General features: G+C 31.2%; 2 protein-coding genes across 5 annotated transcripts; both read left to right on the top strand.

Annotated features, from left to right (window-relative positions):
• Nucleotides 1-3,926: 3,926 nt before the first annotated feature.
• LOC123206171 (28 kDa heat- and acid-stable phosphoprotein-like) lies at nt 3,927-11,627 on the top strand. Of its 3 annotated transcripts, XR_006499951.1 has the most exons (9): nt 3,927-4,221; nt 4,841-4,878; nt 5,848-5,907; nt 6,032-6,115; nt 6,207-6,241; nt 7,087-7,187; nt 11,098-11,163; nt 11,371-11,504; nt 11,547-11,627. XR_006499951.1 is itself a non-coding variant. In XM_044623304.1 (8 exons), the coding sequence occupies exons 1-8, from the start codon at nt 4,155-4,157 to the stop codon at nt 11,403-11,405; spliced, it is 486 nt and encodes a 161-aa protein (XP_044479239.1). In that variant the 5' UTR covers nt 3,927-4,154; the 3' UTR covers nt 11,406-11,627. The 3 variants fall into 3 exon arrangements, 2 of the variants coding, with proteins under 2 accessions (XP_044479239.1, XP_044479240.1); XM_044623304.1 differs by having other exon boundaries at nt 11,371-11,627; XM_044623305.1 differs by having other exon boundaries at nt 3,928-4,221; nt 7,102-7,187; nt 11,371-11,627.
• Nucleotides 11,628-15,508: 3,881 nt separating this feature from the next.
• Nucleotides 15,509-19,966, top strand: LOC123206174 (probable E3 ubiquitin-protein ligase ZFP1). Of its 2 annotated transcripts, none has more exons than XM_044623312.1 (7): nt 15,509-15,596; nt 15,741-15,790; nt 17,045-17,869; nt 18,145-18,551; nt 18,707-18,805; nt 19,149-19,316; nt 19,592-19,966. In XM_044623312.1, the coding sequence occupies exons 3-7, from the start codon at nt 17,056-17,058 to the stop codon at nt 19,736-19,738; spliced, it is 1,635 nt and encodes a 544-aa protein (XP_044479247.1). In that variant the 5' UTR covers nt 15,509-15,596; nt 15,741-15,790; nt 17,045-17,055; the 3' UTR covers nt 19,739-19,966. The 2 variants fall into 2 exon arrangements, with proteins under 2 accessions (XP_044479247.1, XP_044479246.1); XM_044623311.1 differs by having other exon boundaries at nt 15,510-15,596; nt 17,041-17,869.
• The last annotated feature ends 789 nt before the right edge of the window (nt 19,967-20,755 follow it).

Here is a 20,755-nt window from a genome sequence, read left to right on the forward strand (position 1 = left end):
AAATAAAACCTTCAAATTCACAAAGAGAGTGTAACATCCCTAGTTCAATAACTCGGTCCACTGTCAAGATATTGTTCACTTTGGATACACAATCGATCATGAATTTACTTTTGGGTTTTACAACCCAAAACACGTCTTAACAGTTAAGGAGCTCACAGGCTATTTAACCAATCAAATTGTCCCACCACTAACCAATGTGGGATAGATAGACAGACCCAGCATCTCTCCCGTATTTTGTCGATGTAGGATTCACCTAAGGGTATCATAGAGAGATCTAGTTCTCTTGCCTGTATCATCTTGACGACAAAATTTTATCAGTAATTACAATCACTGTGTGTTCGGTCTCTTCTTCAAGTAACTAACTGCTTTAGGCAGTAAATGGGGCAGCCCTTCTGAAGCTGAAAATGTCTGTAACTCCCATCTTTACCCTCCACTTCTTCAGTTATCATCCTTAATGGTGGGATGTTTTCTAGGTTTCACGAGAGGGGTCCGACTGAACAGATTTTCGATCCATACCTACACCATTTTACTGTGAAATCAGGATCCCTGAAAGCTTTTTCATTCAAGAACGGTTCCGCAACAAATCAACATTAGCAAAAGGAGGTTAGTTTTATATTCCACAAATTTATGGTTTTAGTCCCTATTTTGTATATTATGTGTTTGTGTATAGGCAGAAATATAATTTTATGCCCAATATCAATATACTCATAGTTATCAATATTCTACGATATATGATATGTATTCTATGATATAAGACGATATAAATAAAAAATGATATTTATCATAAGATGTATGAAATTAATATGATATAGTGAACATCTCATATAACACGATATATATTCTACGATACAATGTCTATAACAAATATGGAGCAATACATTTAAAAAAAAAAAAAATATAATAGGGGGTATATATGAGAAATTTAAATTTTTTAAAGTATTTGTGATATTTTTTAAAATGATAACGTGTTAATTAAATTTTTTTATTATTTTATTTTTTAAAAAACTGTATTATACGATATAATTCAATATTTGATATATAATATAAAAATTAAATTTTTGATACATAATATGATATGCAATTTGACTATCATGAATATGATGCTAACATTTGAGAAAATGTTATATAATCTTTCACTAACGAACCTTATCAAATATTGAATATCATAATTATTTTAGTTGTCGTATATATATGGATATAATTACATATTCAATTGATTTTTAAATGAAAGCTCAAAACTTTACCTAATTTTTTGTAATTAGTTTGTTGTTTAATTTAAAATTATTTAATCATATAATAATATGTTATTTATATATCTATTATATATATAAATATAAATATATAAATATGTATATACTTTTATTGCTTACCTATGTCATACTATTCATGATACCTTGGCTATCTTTATTCTATACTTTTTGAAACATATATTCAGGATTCTGCATTCATGGAAAGCTGAAGCTTGGTCCATAATTTGGAGCTTCTGATGATCTTATGTTACCCTACAGACTCTACTTATCAAGAACAAGTGGTAAATAAATTATATGGAAAGCAAATAATAATAGCAATTAGAGAATGGAGATCACTAATACGAATATGGGGAGAATCACACCTTAAAAGTTATCTCTTGAGATTGGAAAACCTGAGATTATATAAACTTCATACTAAAAATTCATACTTTTTAATATGAGATTTAAGTCACATATCTTAAATTTGAGATCCTAACGTATCATCACACTTTGTAGTCTTAGCATTCATATGAACTAACTATGTGTTAACTCTATACGAATCTCAGATGAACCCTACAATGCCAACATCATCACCCATATTGTATGATTACAACTAAGAGACATGATGATGACTCTAATATCAAATGATATGAATCTTAAAAGAATCACACCTCAAAAGCTAGCTATTAAGAATGAAGAGTTAAAAACTATATAACTCATATGCTAAAAACACATGTTTTTTAACATGTGATCAAAGTTTTAAAATGATAATATATCAATTAGATTTTTTTATTATTTTATTTTTTAAAAAATTGTATTATATGATATGATTCAATACTCGATATATAATACAAAAAAATAAATTTTTGATATATAATATGATATACGATTCGATATGATGCCAACATTTGAGAAAATAAATCCTAGATCAATGTTGAACAAAAGGTTATAACAACCAGAATCAAATATCTTTCTATTTATTTTTAGGCCAAACGACTATTTCCCACCCAAGGTTTGATGTTTTCTCAAAAGTCCCCCCTTTAATTATGGAAACACCAAACACCCACCCATGACCGGTTAGATTTAACCAAACCCTAACAGTGGTAGGGGTAAAATCGTTATTTTTGCTATAATATTAAAAATAAACTTAAATAGAATCTATTTTGCCCCCTTAAACTTTAAAAACTAAAACTTTCCCCCAGCCTAAGTTTTAAAAAATGACAGTTTCCTTTTGAAATCTCCGGCAACATTTTCGGCTCCATTGCCGACAGTCTCTCCCTCCCGAAGCATCCTCTCCTTCCGACGATCTCTTTCCTTCCATTTGGACCCCCCATCGGAGTCAGAGAAGCTGTGGAAGACGAAGAACTTCGTCGGGGAAGACGAAGCCCAGTCGTCGTCGTCATCTTCATCTTCCAACTGCGATCGTCGTCGTCAGATAAGTCGTCTGGGAAGACGATCGTCTTCCCAGACGACGAAGACGAGCTCTCATCTTCGTCGTCTGGGAAGACGATTTCTCTTCCCAGACGACTTATCTCGACGTCGGATGAGTAGTGCAAGAGTTTAGGGAGGCCGTCGGTGGAAGAGAAACCGTCGGGAGGGGAAGACGGCCAGTGATGGCGCCGGAGAGATAAACCCTAGGGGAGAAATGTGATATTTTCAAACCCTAAGAGGGGGGGAAATGAGATATTTTCAAACTTAGCTTAGGGAAAAAATGTTAGTTTTTAAACTTTTAGGGGGGAAAATGAGATTAAATTTACCACCGTTAGGGTTTGGTTAAATCTAACCGGCCATAGGTGGGTGTTTGGTGTTTCCATAGTTAAAGGGGGGACTTTTGAGAAATCATCAAACCTTGGGTGGGAAATAGTCGTTTGGCCTTATTTTTATATAATTTCAGATGAACCCAAACATCCCATGTCTATCATGCCACCTCGATTACCACACATCCCGTTCTCATAAATACTTACAACTATGTTTTGGTCGGATATTTTTATAAATTATAATTTAATATTGAATTAATTTTTTATTACAACGTAGATTTAAAGTGGATAAATAATTTTTATAATAAAATTAGTTAGAAAATAACAAGAATTTTCAAAATGATAAGATATGATTGATCATTAAACATAATAAAATTTTAAAGTTTTAGTTTCAATTATTTAAACAAAATAACCATTTACATAAAAAAATATTATTTAATTATTTTTAAATAAAAATATGGATGAAAAATGTTTGAAACGGCAAAGTTTGAAAAGACAGAAATAACAGTAAAAAGAGTATTAATAGAAGGTGATTAACTATAGTCAAATTATTGTATATATTATAATTGAATTTTATATAAAAAATTAAATTTTTTATATAATATATTATATAATAATTTTTTTAAAAATAAAATAAAATAAAATAATTAATAAAATTATAAAAATTAAATTCATTTTCCATTATTTTTAAAAATATTATACATATTTTTAAAATTTTGAAATTTTTTAAATATTTTTTATTATATATTATTTTTCTACAAAAAAAATATAATATCAATAATATATATTTTATAATAAAATATATATTATATTATATTATATTATATATTTATTATATTTTATTAATATAATATAATTTATAATATATATTATTTTTTTATATTATGCATAATTCCACATCAGGAACATATGATTAATATCGTTTAGTTCACGAAAAAATATGTTATTCTAATTATGGCGGAATAACTCGCTTAATAATCGCGTGAGCGTAACGCAGTGATACTTCTGTCAACTGGATAAGCCCGCCCCCGAATACAGCGAAACACAGTAACACACACAGAGAGATTAAAGAACAAAGAAGTAAGGAGACGCGGACCACCCTTGAGTCCAAGCCACGCCAATCTTCTCTTTTCTTCTCATCTTCACCGTCGTCGTTTTCCATCAGAAAATGGGAAGAGGAAAGTTCAAGGGAAAGCCCACCGGCCACCGCCACTTCTCAACTCCCGAAGAGCTACGTACTGCCACTTTCTCTTTCTATATGTTTGTTTTTGGTGTAATATTAAATCTAGAGGAGAATTCAAGTTCTGGGCCGTTTCGTTTTCTCTGGATTCGGTTGTTAGAATCTGTTCTTAATAGATCTACTTGTGTCGTTGGAAACTTTTTCATTTGTTTTAATATTATTCTGATGGAAATATTAAGAATTTTTTTATCGTTAAATTTAGCTAAAAGATTTATGGGAAGTAGTTATTAGTTTTTTTTTTTTTTTTAAGGAATTTAGTTTGTTTTGGTGCTTGTTCAATTGTTTTTTTGGGGTAACCGGGAAATGCTTGTTCAATCTTGCTTTTCGAAAGGAAGCTCATGTTAGATATTATTTTTTGCTATATGAATCATGAATATAATGAAATTATGTACAAACTTTGGAATATACAGTACAAATGATGTTTTTTCATGCGATTTGATGATTTTGATTTAAGGATGAAAGGACGTACGGTCACATAACAGTGCATTATCTATATACTTAATTGTGTATTCAAAAGTGTATATAAATAACATTACTTATCATGAATATGCTTCATTATTTCCCCAGAAAAAAGCTTACTTTCTTTGCTTGTGTATTGAATTGAATGGTTGCAGTTGCTGGTACTTCTGCTCGTCCTCGTACTTTTAAACAGGTTTGTGTTTTTTCTTTGTTCTTTTATCCTTCTTGCCTCCTGTATTATAATCTTCAATTTTGTTTGAATGTGCTTTTTTTGGTAAGTCAATTGAATGTGCTTATTGTTTCTGTTGACATTTGTATTTCTAGTTTGCTTAGAGGTTTTTTAATTTGGCTGCTATATTGGTTTGTACTGATCATTTCTGGCTGGTGTTAATAGTTTGAACATGTTTGATGAGGTTTTCATGCATGAAGCAATATCATGATTGATGATGGTCCCAAGTAAATTAGTTGAAAATTTTCTTTCATTCAGATTTTGTAGTTGCTGATAATCTAATCCTCTAGATGGCCAACCATTAATGTGGTCAGTATACATTATGCTAATTTTATAAGGAACTTATCCATCTGTTGGAAATTTCAGACTCTGAAATGGACTTTGAATTTGAAAGATTCAGGTTATTGGTTGAAGTTGTGGCCCTCTGGCGACTTGTGTTTTATAAGTGAATATGATTAGACTCGGTATTGTAATTATAAATAAATTGCCGTGAAAGGGAAAAAGTAATTTTGTTAGAGTTAGTTGCTATGACATGGATTTGGAAAAGTATTTGGGTGATTATGTTTATTTGTTAGTTTGAAATCAAATAATGATATGATATCATATTTCCTTTGGTCTCTTGTAATAAAAGACTGGAATAGGAGCTGATGAAGGTGATTAAATTTTTTCTTAAATATACTTTTTTGAATTATAAAAAACCAATTTTGGGCCATATATTTTGGGACAATCTATTACTTGGGCATTTTGGTGGTTTTATTCTTCAACCTCTAGTCTGTTAATTTTATTATCGTTATGCCTTACCCCATACACCCAAAAAATCTAAATGATAGAAAGAAAAAAAGGAAAGGGAAAGGAAAATTTGATTGTATGCATATGCATATGTTTCTCATATTTGAATACGTGAGGAAGGACATTTTTCTTCTGTTATATCAGGAAAAGGCTGAAGTAGAGGAGGAGGAAGAGTCTGAAGAGGAGGTGGAAGATGAGCAAGAGGTTAGCATTTTAATTTGCAAGGACATTTTTCTTTTGGTGAATAAATTGATTCTGGTTGGTATCTTTCATTTGAAAATTGTATTCCCTAATCCTCATGGTTGAATTCTATTCTTAATGTTGGCAGAAGAAGAAAGGCACTCAGGGAATTATTGAGATTGAGAATCCCAATTTGGAAAGATCAAAGAATGTGAAGGCTAAAGATGCTGATGTAAGTTTCGATGTTTAATCTTATCCTATAGTGTTCAATCTTATTTTCTTAGACATTGATTTGCTTTGAGTAACCAAAATTATGTGTCCAGATGGGGAGAACAACTGAACTCTCGAGGCGTGAAAGGTTTGTACTTGTTCACACTAGGTCAAATCACAATATGACCAGTTTTTTAACTACATCCATAAACATAAACTACGTCGATTGTGACACACTAATTGACAGTGGGAAAGCTTGCTAGGCCATTAGAGCTTTTGAAAATACATCTAGTCCCTATTGTTAGGCTTTTATCAGCATGACATGGTTCAGAAATTTGTTCAGGGCTGTTGTTGTAGTGCGAAAAGATTTTTCATGTTTGCTTTTGATTGATACTACTCATAGAAAATGCATGTTTGAAGTTCTAAAGATTCATGCTTTAATTTATGCAATTTGATCCCTTAGCCATGATTTTATAATTATGATGTTTTGTCTGAGAAAAAATAAAACAGAGTGTGGCTTAAATGAAGAATCAGAGCTAGTTTTACATTTTAAAATGTTTGCCTTGTTAGAGTAGGATGTAGTTCGAGTAAACAGAATTTTTTGAGTTGTCAATGATGCTTATGAACAATAGTAGATCATCAATCAAGGATGAAAGTGGCTAGTTCCTACTTTATAGGAACAACTGTAAGTTGTACTGTTTTGTGTATGGTAATAATCTGACTCAATTTTGATGCAATTGATTTTTATTGTATTTGATGTTACTGAATTGCAGTTATTACTATTCTTTTTCTAAGGATTAAAAAAATTGAATGTTTTGGATGATATTCTAGTTTAAACTTGTTGCTAACACCCATAAATTTTGTGTCAAAATACTTAAGGATCTTAAGCAACTTATGTATTGAAGATGATCCTACTATTTCCAATTTATATGTTGTATGAAGCAAGTGGGTTTTTAGGTGAGGGTTTCCTTTTTTTTTTTTTTTCATTCTCAGTATATCTGTGTGCAGAGAAGAGATAGAGAAGCAAAAAGCGCATGAGCGATATATGAGGTTACAAGAACAAGGGAAAACTGAACAAGCAAGAAAAGATTTGGGTAATTGGATCTTGTCAATGCATTACTTTTCTTTTCAAATTGTTCATTGAAATTTAAGTTGCAAGGGGTAATTATAGAATGAGATTGTGCTTGAAAATATCTTAATATTGCATGACTTTTCCTTTCTTGTTGATATGTTATTTTGCCTTTTATCAATGGTTAGCCTACCTTAACACACTCCTTTGCTAAGATTAAAGTTGAATCTCTATGATTTCGTATTTGTTGAAACTGGAAAATGATTAGTGCATTATTGATTGTTGTTGTTAGTTATTCAGAAACATGAGTGTACACAAGTTGAAACCAGTTAGTTTTCATTTTATTGTGGTTTGGATGGGTAGTATTTTGTGCCTTGTTGAAGCACGATCAAGCTTTGTCCGTCATCATCGTTCTTCTAATTGTAAATTGTCTACAAAACTGCAAGTTTGAGTTTTCTAATTATCATTTCTTATAGTTTTTTGGTACTATTGATAGAGCATTTACTTCTATCAGTTGGATGGTGTTGCCTATGTAATTCTTGATTTTGTTCACAATTTGTTCTTCCTTTTTGAGAGATGAAACCAATGTATGATGATGTGGTGACATTGGTAACTTAACAAACCCCTTAACAAAGATATTAAGTCAAACTATAACCTGTTGCCTTTCATCACTATGGTCTTGGTTGCCTCTATTCATCTTGACGTTTTTTGCTTCCACGAAGGGTGCATGTCTACCATGTGAAAAATCAAGTGCCCATTGGAGTTTTCCTTAATAGTGATGGGTTCGATTTTAACTAGTACACGATGCTTGTTCACCTTTGCGAAGATGGAGTGTATTAGATGCATAGTAAATATCACAACTCCAAACTCTCAAAAAGTCATTAAGGTTTCTGCTCGGTTCATAACTCGTATGGTGTCTAATCTATAAACTCGGAATGCACACAGTTCAATGTATGAGTCTTAGTCTGCAGGCATAACCTTATAATGGTGTGGGTGGATCAATAAAACTCATTATAGACCAAATCATATCCAACAAGATCCTATTCCTTCGATCAAATACATCATTAAATTGAGGTGTATTAGGAAAGGTGAATTGTGATACTATCTTACATTTCTTTAGGTATTTCCTGAACTCTTGCTAAAGTATTATTCACTTTTTTAATCTAATTGAAGCAATTTAATACTCGTGCAAAACTAATGATGTGCTTATAATTAAAATTGATTACACTGATAGGCCAATCACCTTATGTACAACTCTTGAATTGGTAGAGTAGATACTGCATATAATTACGTGCATCAACAAATTTACTTCTCTGTTTTGCTTCTAACATACTCCACTTTTGCTTTGGGGAACAAACATCATAGTTAGTTAAGTCAGACTCATTATTTTTAAAGCAATCTTCAGGACACTTGATTTTCCACTTGGTAAAAGTGTACCCTCTTCACTTTGACAAACAAAGTTACGATGAACAAGGGATTAACCAAGGTCATAATGATGGAAGGCAGCAAGAATTGACTCAATAACAATTGTTGAGTGGTTTGTTAAGTTATCAGTCTAATCATATCATGCATACGTTGATTTAATTAAAATTAAATACATAAAGTAAATGTGCCTGGTACATGACTTAAATACAAGGTTTTCTTAATCTTAGAGGGAACTGCAGGTCAACCTGGGGGTCCTACTTTTCAATATTTTTGAGACTTTGAGAATGCTTCATGTTCTTTTGCTCTATCAAGTAAATTACAACTTTTCATAAGACATATTGTTTTATTGCAACAATAATAAAACAATATTCTAATTTTTTATCAATAATTTTAGAAACTTCAAGTAATGATTGGAGGGAGTAAGGTGAGAAAAGAATCTACATCCAGAATAATAGAGGAGGACATGACACACAAACTTTATTTTACATAAACAAATACAAGCATTCATTCCCAACTAAAATAAAAAACCACAAACCACAAGTCAAAGGCTTATGTACCAGGCACTATGCCTAATCAACCAATAGACATACAACATACAATCAATCAAAATTAATTAATTGATTAATAATTTAACCATTTGTTCAAATTACATTTTAACCCTTTAAATTTGCAGAATTTACAAAACAGTCACTTAGGTTCCAAACTTGAGAGTTTGGTCCCTTTGTTATATGACAACATGAATTCAGACTTAGGAACATGCATTCCAAAGCATTGGAATAGGCATTCTATGTGTCTGAATACAAGACCGGGCCTTCTTATCATTGGAACGGGGGTTCCATATTTTATTTGAAAATTGGATGAAATTAGGTTTTTCCTTGTAGACCGACCAATTTCGAAGAATGGAACAATTGTTCCCTCTTTAGAACATGTGTTTAGTGTTTCTTGTGAAACTTTACATAAGGGGGAACAACCACATTGTGTTGGATTGTTGCATGTAGAACAACCTTTTGTCTACTATGAACAAGCATTCATTGCGACAGAATGGGAGTTCCATAAACGGAACAGCTGTTTAGCCTGCAATTCTAGAATACCTCAGTGATGCAAAATCTATCTTTTCGACCAATTTCCTTTGCCAAAATGGGTTAATATGGTATGAAATGCCCAACCTTTCCTAGCTTGGTTAACCACCACTTGGTTTCAACGCATGAAGGCACTAACTCTTGCATCAATGTAAGTTTGCCAAAATTTCTCTGCCGTAAAATCCACATTTTAGTGATTCAACACTTATCATCCCCACGAAGACAGACAACGCAACAATCTTATCGAATTAGAGCATCCCACTCATGTTTCATGGTTGTGAACATAATTTCAAGCTACTATAAAATTCCATATCTCTCATATATGGCTATTTTGTATAAATGTTGGTATTATCTATATACAATAGCTCCAAAACATTGATCATTGATGTAAATGTATGTGTATACGTATTATAAACTGGATTACTATGGTAATAAAGCACAATTATATGTGAAATAATTGCTTACATTATTTTAGAAATTGACTGTACCCTTAGGGCATACTCCTACTGTAAGACACTTTGGTGATATCAAATCTAAAGATCTCATATACCATCGTCCTTTAGAGGTTTTATAGATACTGGGTTTACCATCTATATGGAATACTATAACAGGTTAGTCTGATGATCTTGCAAACAACAAGCACTTGTGTTGCTCTAGGGTGTTAACAAATAATCTTGACATAAGAGATTTGTCATTATATTTCAGTATGATTATTCAACATTATGATAGACTTATGTTAGAAAATACTAAGGTTATAGACAATTTTAGAATGATCATTTAATGTGCTCATAGTTTTCTTACAATCAAAACAAACTTGATCCCCTGGACACAATTTTACTTTACTAAGGGCATTCATCTTAAACAAAAATAAATATTGAAAACAAAGATGAAAATCGCCATCATATTTATATATAAACATGATATAATGTGAATACATACAACCAAAATACTTGGCTCTTGAGTACCAACTCCAACAGTTCACAATATGTTTTTCCTTTTTGAGAGATGAATGTTCATTAAAACATAAGAGGTGCATTGTAGAAAACAGTTTAAAGGGGTGTGTACATTGGCAAATTTCTTAGATTGGCTGAATTCCTTTGCATTATCAGTTGAGTAAAAGCAAACGTTTTTGAAAATGCAACTCAAACTCATTGCATCTTTATTAATGAAACCATTTCATTCTTAGAACACTACCTCTTGGCTCTTTCTCACTGTAAGATCACTTTTTCTCTGTATATTTGTCAATTAGTTTCCCTGTGGGTTACTGTCTACTGTATACATTTCCTAACTTTTCTGCCTCTTTAGTCAGTTCACCTAATATTTTTCCTCTTCATCACTCCACATAAAGTTTTCTGTTGATATCTAGGATTTTATTTCCTGTATTTGCAGTTATCTTTTGATTGTTTTGATTATTTAATATTATTCTTGTAGAGCGCTTAGCCCTTATACGTCAACAGAGAGCAGAGGCTGCAAAAAAGCGAGAGGAAGAGAAGGCTGGTATGATATCCAATTGCGCAATTTATCAACCCTTAATGTTTGCCTCTTTTTGCTTCACTTTGTGATGCTTCCTCTGCCTTCTGGTCATCCTTTGTAACTCCTTTAGAGGGGAAGCTTCAGAATGTGGAGCAGAAATTGGAGACTGTTAATTTAAGAATCTATAAATTTTTTTATGTGAAGCTAACATGAAATCATTTGTTCTGTCAGCCAAAGAGCAGAAAAAAGTTGAAGCTCGCAAGTGAAGTGACTTCCAGAAAGGCTAGTATTTCATATTTCCTTAGATTTCACTCCCTTCAGAAATTAATTATTTTCTCTTGGGGGCATCTAAAATTTTTATGCTAGCATACTTTTTGTACCAACATATGAACATTAGTCTTAATCTTGCAAACTTGGAACATTATCTAAGTAGAAAATTGAGGTTCTGTTTGATTTAATAGACTAAGAAAGATCCTTTCTTGGGCTTATACGTTTCTTGTTCATTTCATTATTCTGATATGTGTCTTTTGCCTTTGCAAATAGTGCCATTTGGTAACAATGATTGTCTTGGGTTCCTTCCTGGGAAACTCTCCTAATAATTTTGATTTGTACTTTGTACTATTTCGGATGCCAACAATGTAGTGATGTGTTTGCCGTGCCAGCTTAGTAATAATTTTACCAAGTCAGTATCCATCTTTAGATTTGAGATGTAAAAGTATGGTGTACTAGTTAGATAGAAAATCAGTTATCAACCATGTTTATTAAGCTAACAACTTAGCAGTTATAGTCGTCAAGAGATAGTTTGATTGACAAAAAAGTAAGATTTTAAATGTGAGAGCAAATGTTTAAATTTTCTTTAACGATATTTTAAGATTAAATTCTTAATTTATTTGATACAATGATTGTAAGATTGGATATTAGATTTAGGATTTCATCTGTTTGGTTTAGTTGATTCAGTTTTGAAGGAATTATCTAAATTAAATAAGGTTTCTTCGTTATAAAAATTAAAATTAAAAAAAGAAAAAAACCTTAGCGGTTCCTTGTCCCTAGAGTTTTTGTATTGCTTCTGTGGTAATGATTGCTGAGCCAGTAAGGTTCCTTCTTGTATAGAAATAGATAAATAGAGAATCACTTATGAAAGTTGTATTCATTGAACCTTTCTCTAAAGAAATATAAAACAAACAAGTTTAGAGGAAGTTGAGGGTGATGGTACAGGTAGCTAGCTTAGCTTCCCTGGAAGACAAAAGCCAGCACATTCTTTTCTTTCTGGCATCAAGAACCAATTAACAAGGTGGAAAATGAAGAATAATGATTCTCAACCATTGGACTTTTCTATTTCAAATAGGTGCCAAATTACATAAAACTCCTTGAAACCGGTATGCTATTGCATATGCCTGAAGATGACAACAGGATAGATAGGGGTTAAATATCTTAATAATTGTCTTCACAGGAAAACTTTTTTCAATCCTCGTCGTCTTTGATATAGGGATGATGTAGGAAAGATTTCCCTCCCTATCATCGTAGGAAAATTTTCCATAGTTTCTCCTCTCCATCCCATCTTCAATTGTAGAAATTTTAGCTATTCTCGTCTCTCTTTCTACCTTTATAGGAAATTTTTTTTGTTTTGAGAAGAGGTAGGTCAAAGATCTAATTTTACGAACCAAATTGTCATTTCTATTTATGCCAATCTAGTTTATTGGATGATAATATTTGACTCTTGAAATGCAACATTTTAGCCAAAAAAAAAACTATTTATACATACTTTTGTACATAATTTTGACATATAGATGATGTGTCATTATGTAATTGGATAATATTGAATTAAAAATAAAATAATAATTAATTACGGAATGACATATCAAATATTTATTTAAAATATATATTAATTAGTTTCAAACTTTCTGAAATTTACATCATTAATATGGGTAAACCAAAACATGCCCACTTCTATATTTTTGCGCTAATTTAGTTTTGGAGTTAAACCCAACTATACCAAATAAACTGTATTAGTGAACTCTAATCCAAATTAATTAAGTATTAATAAATAATAATACAAAATAAAATCGTCATCGTGGGAACGTGGTGAAGGAAGGCATAATACGAAAGACTGGGAGAAAGCGGGGCCATCTTGATAGATGACGTGCCAAGAAAGGGTGGGATCCACCTCAATCCAGTGTTTGCCGCTAGAATTTTTTTTAATTATTTTTATAATAAACTAAGAGAAAAATAATAAAGAATATGCTTTATTTATTTAATTGGAATTAATCTTTTAGCACTATCTTTGTGTGTCACCTTCCTGTAGGCCCACTTCTTGTATTTTATCTAAGCCGTTTGATTTATCTAAAAAAAAATTATTTTAATAATTTATTTTTTATTATTAATATTATTTTATTTAATTTATTAATAATAAAAAATATTAATAATTTTTTATTATTAATAATGATACAATAGATTTATAATCTTAATTTAATTATAATTATATTATTATTTATAAATTTTTAAAATAAAAATATTTTTATTTTTAATTAATATAATAAATAACTAAAATAATATTTTAAAATAATTATAACTAAAAATATTTAAGTAAAATAATATTTTAATATTTTTTATTATCTTTAACTAAATAAAATAATTATTTATATTTATTAATATTTATCAAATATAATAATAATATATATCTAATAATTATTATATATTTAAAGATTTTTAAAGTAAAAAAAAATTATTCAAATCAAACATATTTTCATTATTTTTTTTGTTTTAGGGGTGTTTTTATTTTAAATAAAATAAAATTATTTTTTTTGAAAAATTACCTAAAAATAATTTTTTAATTTTTTAATAAATTGTAGTTAGCATAATTTATTATTTTCAAAAAGTGAAAGGTGACGTTGCAAGAAAAAGAAAAGCATTTTACTTGTTGCCCCTCTGGTCAACAACAATATTATTTTGATTTTGATTATGGTGGGATCATATAATTAATTAATCTTCAACTCTTAATAATCAACAATTATTGCCACCTGCCATGTTTAAATTTAATTAATTGCTTGCTCCAACCAACAAAAATCAATCTGTCATATTGTATTATATGATTGAGTATTATTTTATCATTAATTAGATTTAATATAAATTAATTAGTTTTATGCAATATGAATTTTGATTTCTATACTTATAGGTCTAATATATATATTTTTGATATGATAACAAATCACGAGCCAAATAACGAGTATAAGAGTCTAAAATATTCTATGATACAAGTGATAACACAACCATTGAAAAATAGACTTAGTGAAATAACAGACCTAACAATTTACGGTGATTATATTTAAGGGATAATGTTGTAGACTAAAATCTTACATATAATAAATACAATATAAATGAATGGTATATAAGTGTGAAAGATTAGACCTTAACACAAGCGAATTGAGTTGATGTAATATGAGTTTCGATCTCTACACTTATTTATTGCTTAAAAAAATATTTTAGAAAAAGCAATATTATGCGTATTATTCACTTTAAAAATATAAATAAATGCAAATTTATATGTGTCATTAGTGATTGAGTATTATTTTATGTCAATTCAAAATCACCCAAGAGTAATATTATATGTACTCATTTTAAATATACAAATGAGCATTTACTTTTATATATTATCACATAATTAAACATTATTTTATTTTAATTTAAAATAATTTAATTATATAATAATATATATCAAATATATATTTATTTATATATTTAAAATAGATATTCTTATTTTTTATTTTCTAAACCTGGAAATACAAGTAAAATTTACGAAAAACAAAATTTACAGCATTTCTTTGTCATTAACAAATTATTTCATTTAACTGTCAACCAATAAACTAACATGCTCACTTAAAAACCCTTTTTCATAACAAAATATTAATTATTTTATAAAATAAAAATTCAATTAATAATATTTTTAATTTAATTTTTACAAATTAAAACCAAATAGTTTTCAATACACAATGAAAGAGAAGTTTTATTGATATAATAATGATATACTTGAATTTCAGTTTTTCCATAAATATAAGATATAAAATATTCATAAATATAACATAAATGATGTAATAATTAAAATAATTATTAAATAAACTTGAAAAAGATATCTAAAGGATATACTAATAATTTTTTTTTACATATTATAAAATTATAATTTAAATACTTATAATATTTATTTATATATTTAAAATTATAAATAATCACAACTAGTTATTAATTTCCTTATTAAAATATTAAGTAAAATTAAAAATTAAAAATTTAATTTTCTGTGGAAGGGCAATTTTGTCATTAAAGTCAAACTTACACACAAAAAATGACCGGCGATAAAAATAAAAAAAATAAATGAGGCTAAAAACCCATGAAGCTTTTTCTATATATATAAATAATCTCTATCTGTCTCTCCGATCTATCGATCTCTCGACTAATTCTTCAATCGGGTCAGTTAATTTTCTTCTTAGTTTGTCAATATTTTTGTGTCAAATTTAATAAAAATTTTGATGTCAAAGTTTCAAGTTCTAGGGTTGTTTTAATCACCATATCTGAATAATATTGTTATGATTTTTTAATCTGTTGGTTTGCAGTGAATTTCTAGATACATTCATAAGCTCCGGAATTTGTTCATGATAACAAGGTAATAATTTTTTTGATTGATTGTTAGCGACTTTGTCTTGAGTTTTTGTTAATTTGTGATGGGCCAGGCTTATGTTCTGTTGGTCTGCTCTCCAAAATTTGTTAAATTTCATGACTTTTGAAGTTTTCCTTCAGTTTTGAAGTATATTTTTTCTCGGACTTAGTGGGTTTTTGTTTTTAGAAGAGGAAATTGCGTTTTAGCATCATCTGTATGAGTTTTGATCGGGCTAAGTTTGTTAGGAAGATTCTTGCTTTTGTGGTTCTAAATGATATTTGGGGTTGTGGGTTGTAAGAATTTTTTTTTTTTTAAATTTTGTTTTAAAGCCTGATAGCTAGAAGTTTTAGATTGTATTTTGCGAGGATAAAGTTCGGTTTGATCAGTTACCTGATCGGGGTTCTGCTGCGGAATGTAATTTAGGCCGTTTTATTTTGCAAATTTGGTTGCTTTTATAAGGTGAAGATGTGGATGGACGATCCAAATTATCTTCAGATGCAAATTCATATAAATGTTAAATGATAGTGGGTTCTGTTTCTGCATTGAGTAATTATACCTGGTAGAATGTCGAATGAAAGTATAAATGAGAAATAGAAGAGTGAAAATAGATTAAAATTGGCGGAGTCTCTAATTGTATTATAATTATGTAAGGTATGCTTATCGGGATCTTTCGTCATATTAGAATATATACGCGCTAGGTTGGAATGACAATATTACGAAAAGGATGACTGTTTTTCTGCACTCATAGATGAGATTCTTGTTGAACATGCAATGGGAACTTTGATATCATATCTGGCTTTTATTAAAGTGGAGCACGCAGAGAACTGAGAAGTACTCAGTGTCTGACAACTTTGTTTTTTCAGAAATTTCATTATACCATGTTGCATCATATAATGGCTGAAATGCTTTTGGGAAGCCGTTGTTACAGAATGTTATTTACTGAGTGAGGTCATTATCTGCTCTAGTTTAGTGTTCTTTTGGGCTTTAGATTTAAGTTTAAGTTAAACATGTGATAATCTCATTTTTTATCTTGATAGAACATGTTCAGTGTTTGAAATGTATGCTATTTGTCTTTTATCTCACTAGTGGATGTTTATTATATTGATTTGCATGGTGAATTACACATACGTTTGTTGTTTGTTAGTGGATGAATTGATGAAACAATTTCATGCTTTGGGCTTTTGCATGCCAATTAATGTTATGGTTTTTCATTCTCAACTCACTCAGCTGATATAAATGAATTTATATTTTGAAAGTCAGAAGGGAGGAGTATGGGCCAAAGAAATATGCCATGCACTAGTCAGATGATTGATTTAGAAATGGATCAGCAAAACCAAGGCTACATGCTTCGTGAGCCATGTGTCGTTATGGGTGGTGTCCCAAGCTTCCCACAGCCTATGCAAACTATGGTAAGAGCTTCAGGGAACACATCTAGTCTTGATGCTCATCAGCGCTATGATGGCACTATGCTCTATGGAATGCCACATTACCCTGGTGTTCATCATCATCATGCTGCAAATTTTGATCTTGTTGCGTCTACTGCATCCAACTTATATGTACCTTATATGCCAAACCCTTCATCTGGCATGCCAATAAATCATGGGTCCTCAGATCATTTGCCATCTTCGAGCAATTTTGGAGTCATTGGATTTTCTGCAGATGAATATGGAAGGAACAGTCACTATATGGATCATGTCAGAGGTTCATACAAGAGAAAGAACACTGAAGTTATTCCTGGGAGTTTCCAGTATATTAATGCCCCAGCTAGCTCTAGTTTGCCAGTTGCTCCATCAAATACTAGACTTCCTGATGGAGTAGCTCCAGTGGATGCTGCATCTTTTCCTGTACCTCAGTTCAGAGGGAGTGGCAATCCACCGATCAGGGATATAGAATCTCAAAGAAGTGTGAGAAACAGATCAGGGGCAACTGCAATGGATCCTGTTCTGGCACATAGCCATAACCACTTTTTTCAAGGGAACTATATTGGTCAGCCCTTTCAACCGAATGGCTCTCTCTGGTTGGACCAACACAGTGATGGTGGTGCTTCAGCCTGGACTCAGGCTCCTAATGTACCTTATATGCATGGTAATTTCTCCATTTGCTGCTGCTCCCTGCTTTTGGTCCTTTTATCTTGATGGATCCGTTTCCCTATCTAGAAAATAATGTTTGGTTACTTTTCCAGCGATCTAACTTTTTGTTCTTTGTTTTCTTCTTGGTCCCAAAGACTCCTTATTTCCTGCCTTTATCCTTAGGAAGCAGATTTTTAAGAGACGAAGTGTTAAGCGGTATTTGTATGTGACATGTACTGATTAACTTGGGTAGTTTGAATCAAGAGAGGATATCTCATGTATGTTTTACAGGTGGCAATCTCAGCAGCACTTCTATGGAATCTGGGAACATGGTTTTACAACGATTTCCTGAGACAGCTGGCAGCAGAAGTTCCTCGACTTTCCTGCATACTCCACCTGTCAACATCCAACATCACAGTTTTCATAGCCTATCACCACCTATTCAAGGTGCCAGAAGCCACAATATAAATGTTCACCCTCAAGTAGCAGCAGCAGCAGCTTCATATAGAGGTCCATCAAATTATGTTGCACACAATGGAATGAATCCTTCCCCACAGGATGGTTTGGAGATGATGCCAAGGCCTGTTGGACCTGTTCCACCTACTGGAATTAGGCTTTACTGGTCTCAACGAGGACCCATGCCTGAGGCAACTTTAAGACAACGCAACCTACCTCACCTGAGAGTTTTGCCATCTGATGTAATATTTCTACTTTGCCATTAGTCGTGCTTTACCTGAAAGAAGTACTTTTGTCTTTTATAGTCAATTATTTGCTTCTGTATGATGTTATTAGTTGACTACTATATTTTCTGTTTATATTTTGATTAAGGTCTTTTTGCTCATGTGATGTATAGGGAGTAGCTATGCTGGAGATGCCAGATTTTTATGAAGTAGGGAATTTAATTGACCATCATAGAGATATGCGCCTGGATATAGAAGACATGTCTTATGAAGTAAGTTGAGCTACTTGTTCATTTAGAATAACCTTCAGATGCTTGATTGTCATCATAAATGTGGTTACTGGTATTTAGTGGGAGTGTCTGACCAGATTAGTGTTGAGCCATCATGTCAATGGGTATCATTGATATTTTGTTCTTAATAAAATTTGCATATCTATATAACATATAACTAACTTCCTATTCTTGATTGTCTATGATGTGGAATGAAAGAAATGCAGTTGCTTTATGGATTATTCAACTGTTAACATCCTGACAACTAGTGTGATTGTGTAATAAAAAATCAGTTCTGCATATCTTAGCATAAATGTAGCAGAAAGTCTCAATTTTCTTTTCTTAGGAGCTTCTTGCATTGGGAGAACGGATAGGCAATGTAAATACTGGGTTGTCAGAGGAAGCTGTCACAAGTAAATTAAAGATAAGAACTTATATATCAACTAAAACTGATATCAACCTGGAAGCGCCAGCATCGATGGATCAGGAATCTGATTCTTGCATCATATGCCAGGTAACATGAGCTTTGAAATTTTCGGTTAATTTTTTTGAATTGGATACTTACTATTGTTTTCATTTAAAAAAAAAGAAAGTCAAACATATGGGCATTATTTCAATCTACTTGTAAGGTCAAGTAACAACTTATAATTTCGGTTGATTCAGAAGTCAGAATTCCACTTTATAGCATTATTTGAGTAACAGCATATATTTAGACTATATGCCTTAAATTAATTTGATTCATTCATAACTAACAGTTACCATATGTTATACTCATTTGGTGTATAACAGGAAGGGTATAAGAGTCAAGAAAAGATTGGAACTCTTGATTGTGGACATGAGTACCATGAAGAATGCTTGAAGAAGTGGCTATATCTGAAGAATGTTTGTCCCATCTGTAAATCGGAGGCATTGGCCACTAAAACAAAGGTTGCATAAAAATGGGACAAGTAAAAGGGTATACAAAGGGCGGAAATCCTGAGGCAAAAGTTTGAGAAATGGTGTGTTTGTCTTTTCTACTGATCTTATTTATATAACAAAGTGTATTTTGTGATGTAATTTGTACATGTACTTGCATATATCTGGCTAACAGTCACAATGACTTAATCATTTATTTGTTGCTCCTGTATTTATGAAAAAAAACTGTATATACTTTCTTGTTTTGCATTTGCCTTAACTTTACTCTGAATTATTATCAAGCGGCAGTTAACTGTTTTAAATTTTTTGTTATTGTGGTGTAACTATTCATTCTGCTGAACTTGTTGAAATATTATAACCTTGATGAGAATAAAATTGGAGGTTTATGTGTTTGCATTTTCCTACTTGCTCTTCTGTGCATGGATGCTGGGTGATGAAGCAGCGGGTCAGAGTTTTGTTCTTGTAATTGGATGATGTTATGGAAGTATACTGTCCAACACCTCATTACCTGACGACTCACACACACACTTCCCAACTGCTTTAGGACAGATCCAAATCCAAAGGAAGGTGGTAAATATTTGTAAAGCATGTGGGAAAAGCTTGTAAAAAGCTAAAACCTGAGGGAGGTGTTTGTTTGATCAGGTCTGCCGACTGCTTTGACCGAACGGAACCATTACTAATGTCAAAGTCAGTGCCTACCCATCTTTCAGTTTGCCTACTCTCCAATTGCCACCACTATTTAATTTGTCTGTTTCACCATACGTTACTCTCCCTTGCAAATTTTGTTCTCATCATCTTTGTCCTTGTCGTCACTTCAAAGCTTTTATCTTATTTGCCTATCAAATTTGACATGGAATTAGTCGCTAATAGATAAGCTTTTTCCAACAACGCATATCAACACATCTTAGGCACGCTGCATTTCAAAAATGTTTTCCTTTCTAAGATGTTTCGATCTTGGTATATAACATTTTAAGGGTATTTCAGAAATATAAAACAAATTTGAAGCACGTTTTAGAAAGAGAATTATATTTCTTTTCC

The sequence above is a fragment of the Mangifera indica genome, unplaced genomic scaffold (genome assembly GCF_011075055.1).
Source record: "Mangifera indica cultivar Alphonso unplaced genomic scaffold, CATAS_Mindica_2.1 Un_0026, whole genome shotgun sequence".
In the NCBI taxonomy this organism is placed as follows: Eukaryota; Viridiplantae; Streptophyta; class Magnoliopsida; order Sapindales; family Anacardiaceae; genus Mangifera; species Mangifera indica.

Coding starts and splice junctions, on each gene's coding strand:
- LOC123206171 (XM_044623304.1), top strand. CDS start 4,155: ATGGGAAGAGGAAAGTTCAAGGGAAAGCCCACCGGCCACCGCCACTTC. Junction 4,222..4,840: donor CTCAACTCCCGAAGAGCTAC/GTACTGCCACTT, acceptor GAATGGTTGCAG/TTGCTGGTACTTCTGCTCGT. Junction 7,188..11,097: donor ACAAGCAAGAAAAGATTTGG/GTAATTGGATCT, acceptor TTATTCTTGTAG/AGCGCTTAGCCCTTATACGT.
- LOC123206174 (XM_044623312.1), top strand. CDS start 17,056: ATGGGCCAAAGAAATATGCCATGCACTAGTCAGATGATTGATTTAGAA. Junction 18,552..18,706: donor TGAGAGTTTTGCCATCTGAT/GTAATATTTCTA, acceptor TGTGATGTATAG/GGAGTAGCTATGCTGGAGAT. Junction 19,317..19,591: donor ATTCTTGCATCATATGCCAG/GTAACATGAGCT, acceptor GGTGTATAACAG/GAAGGGTATAAGAGTCAAGA.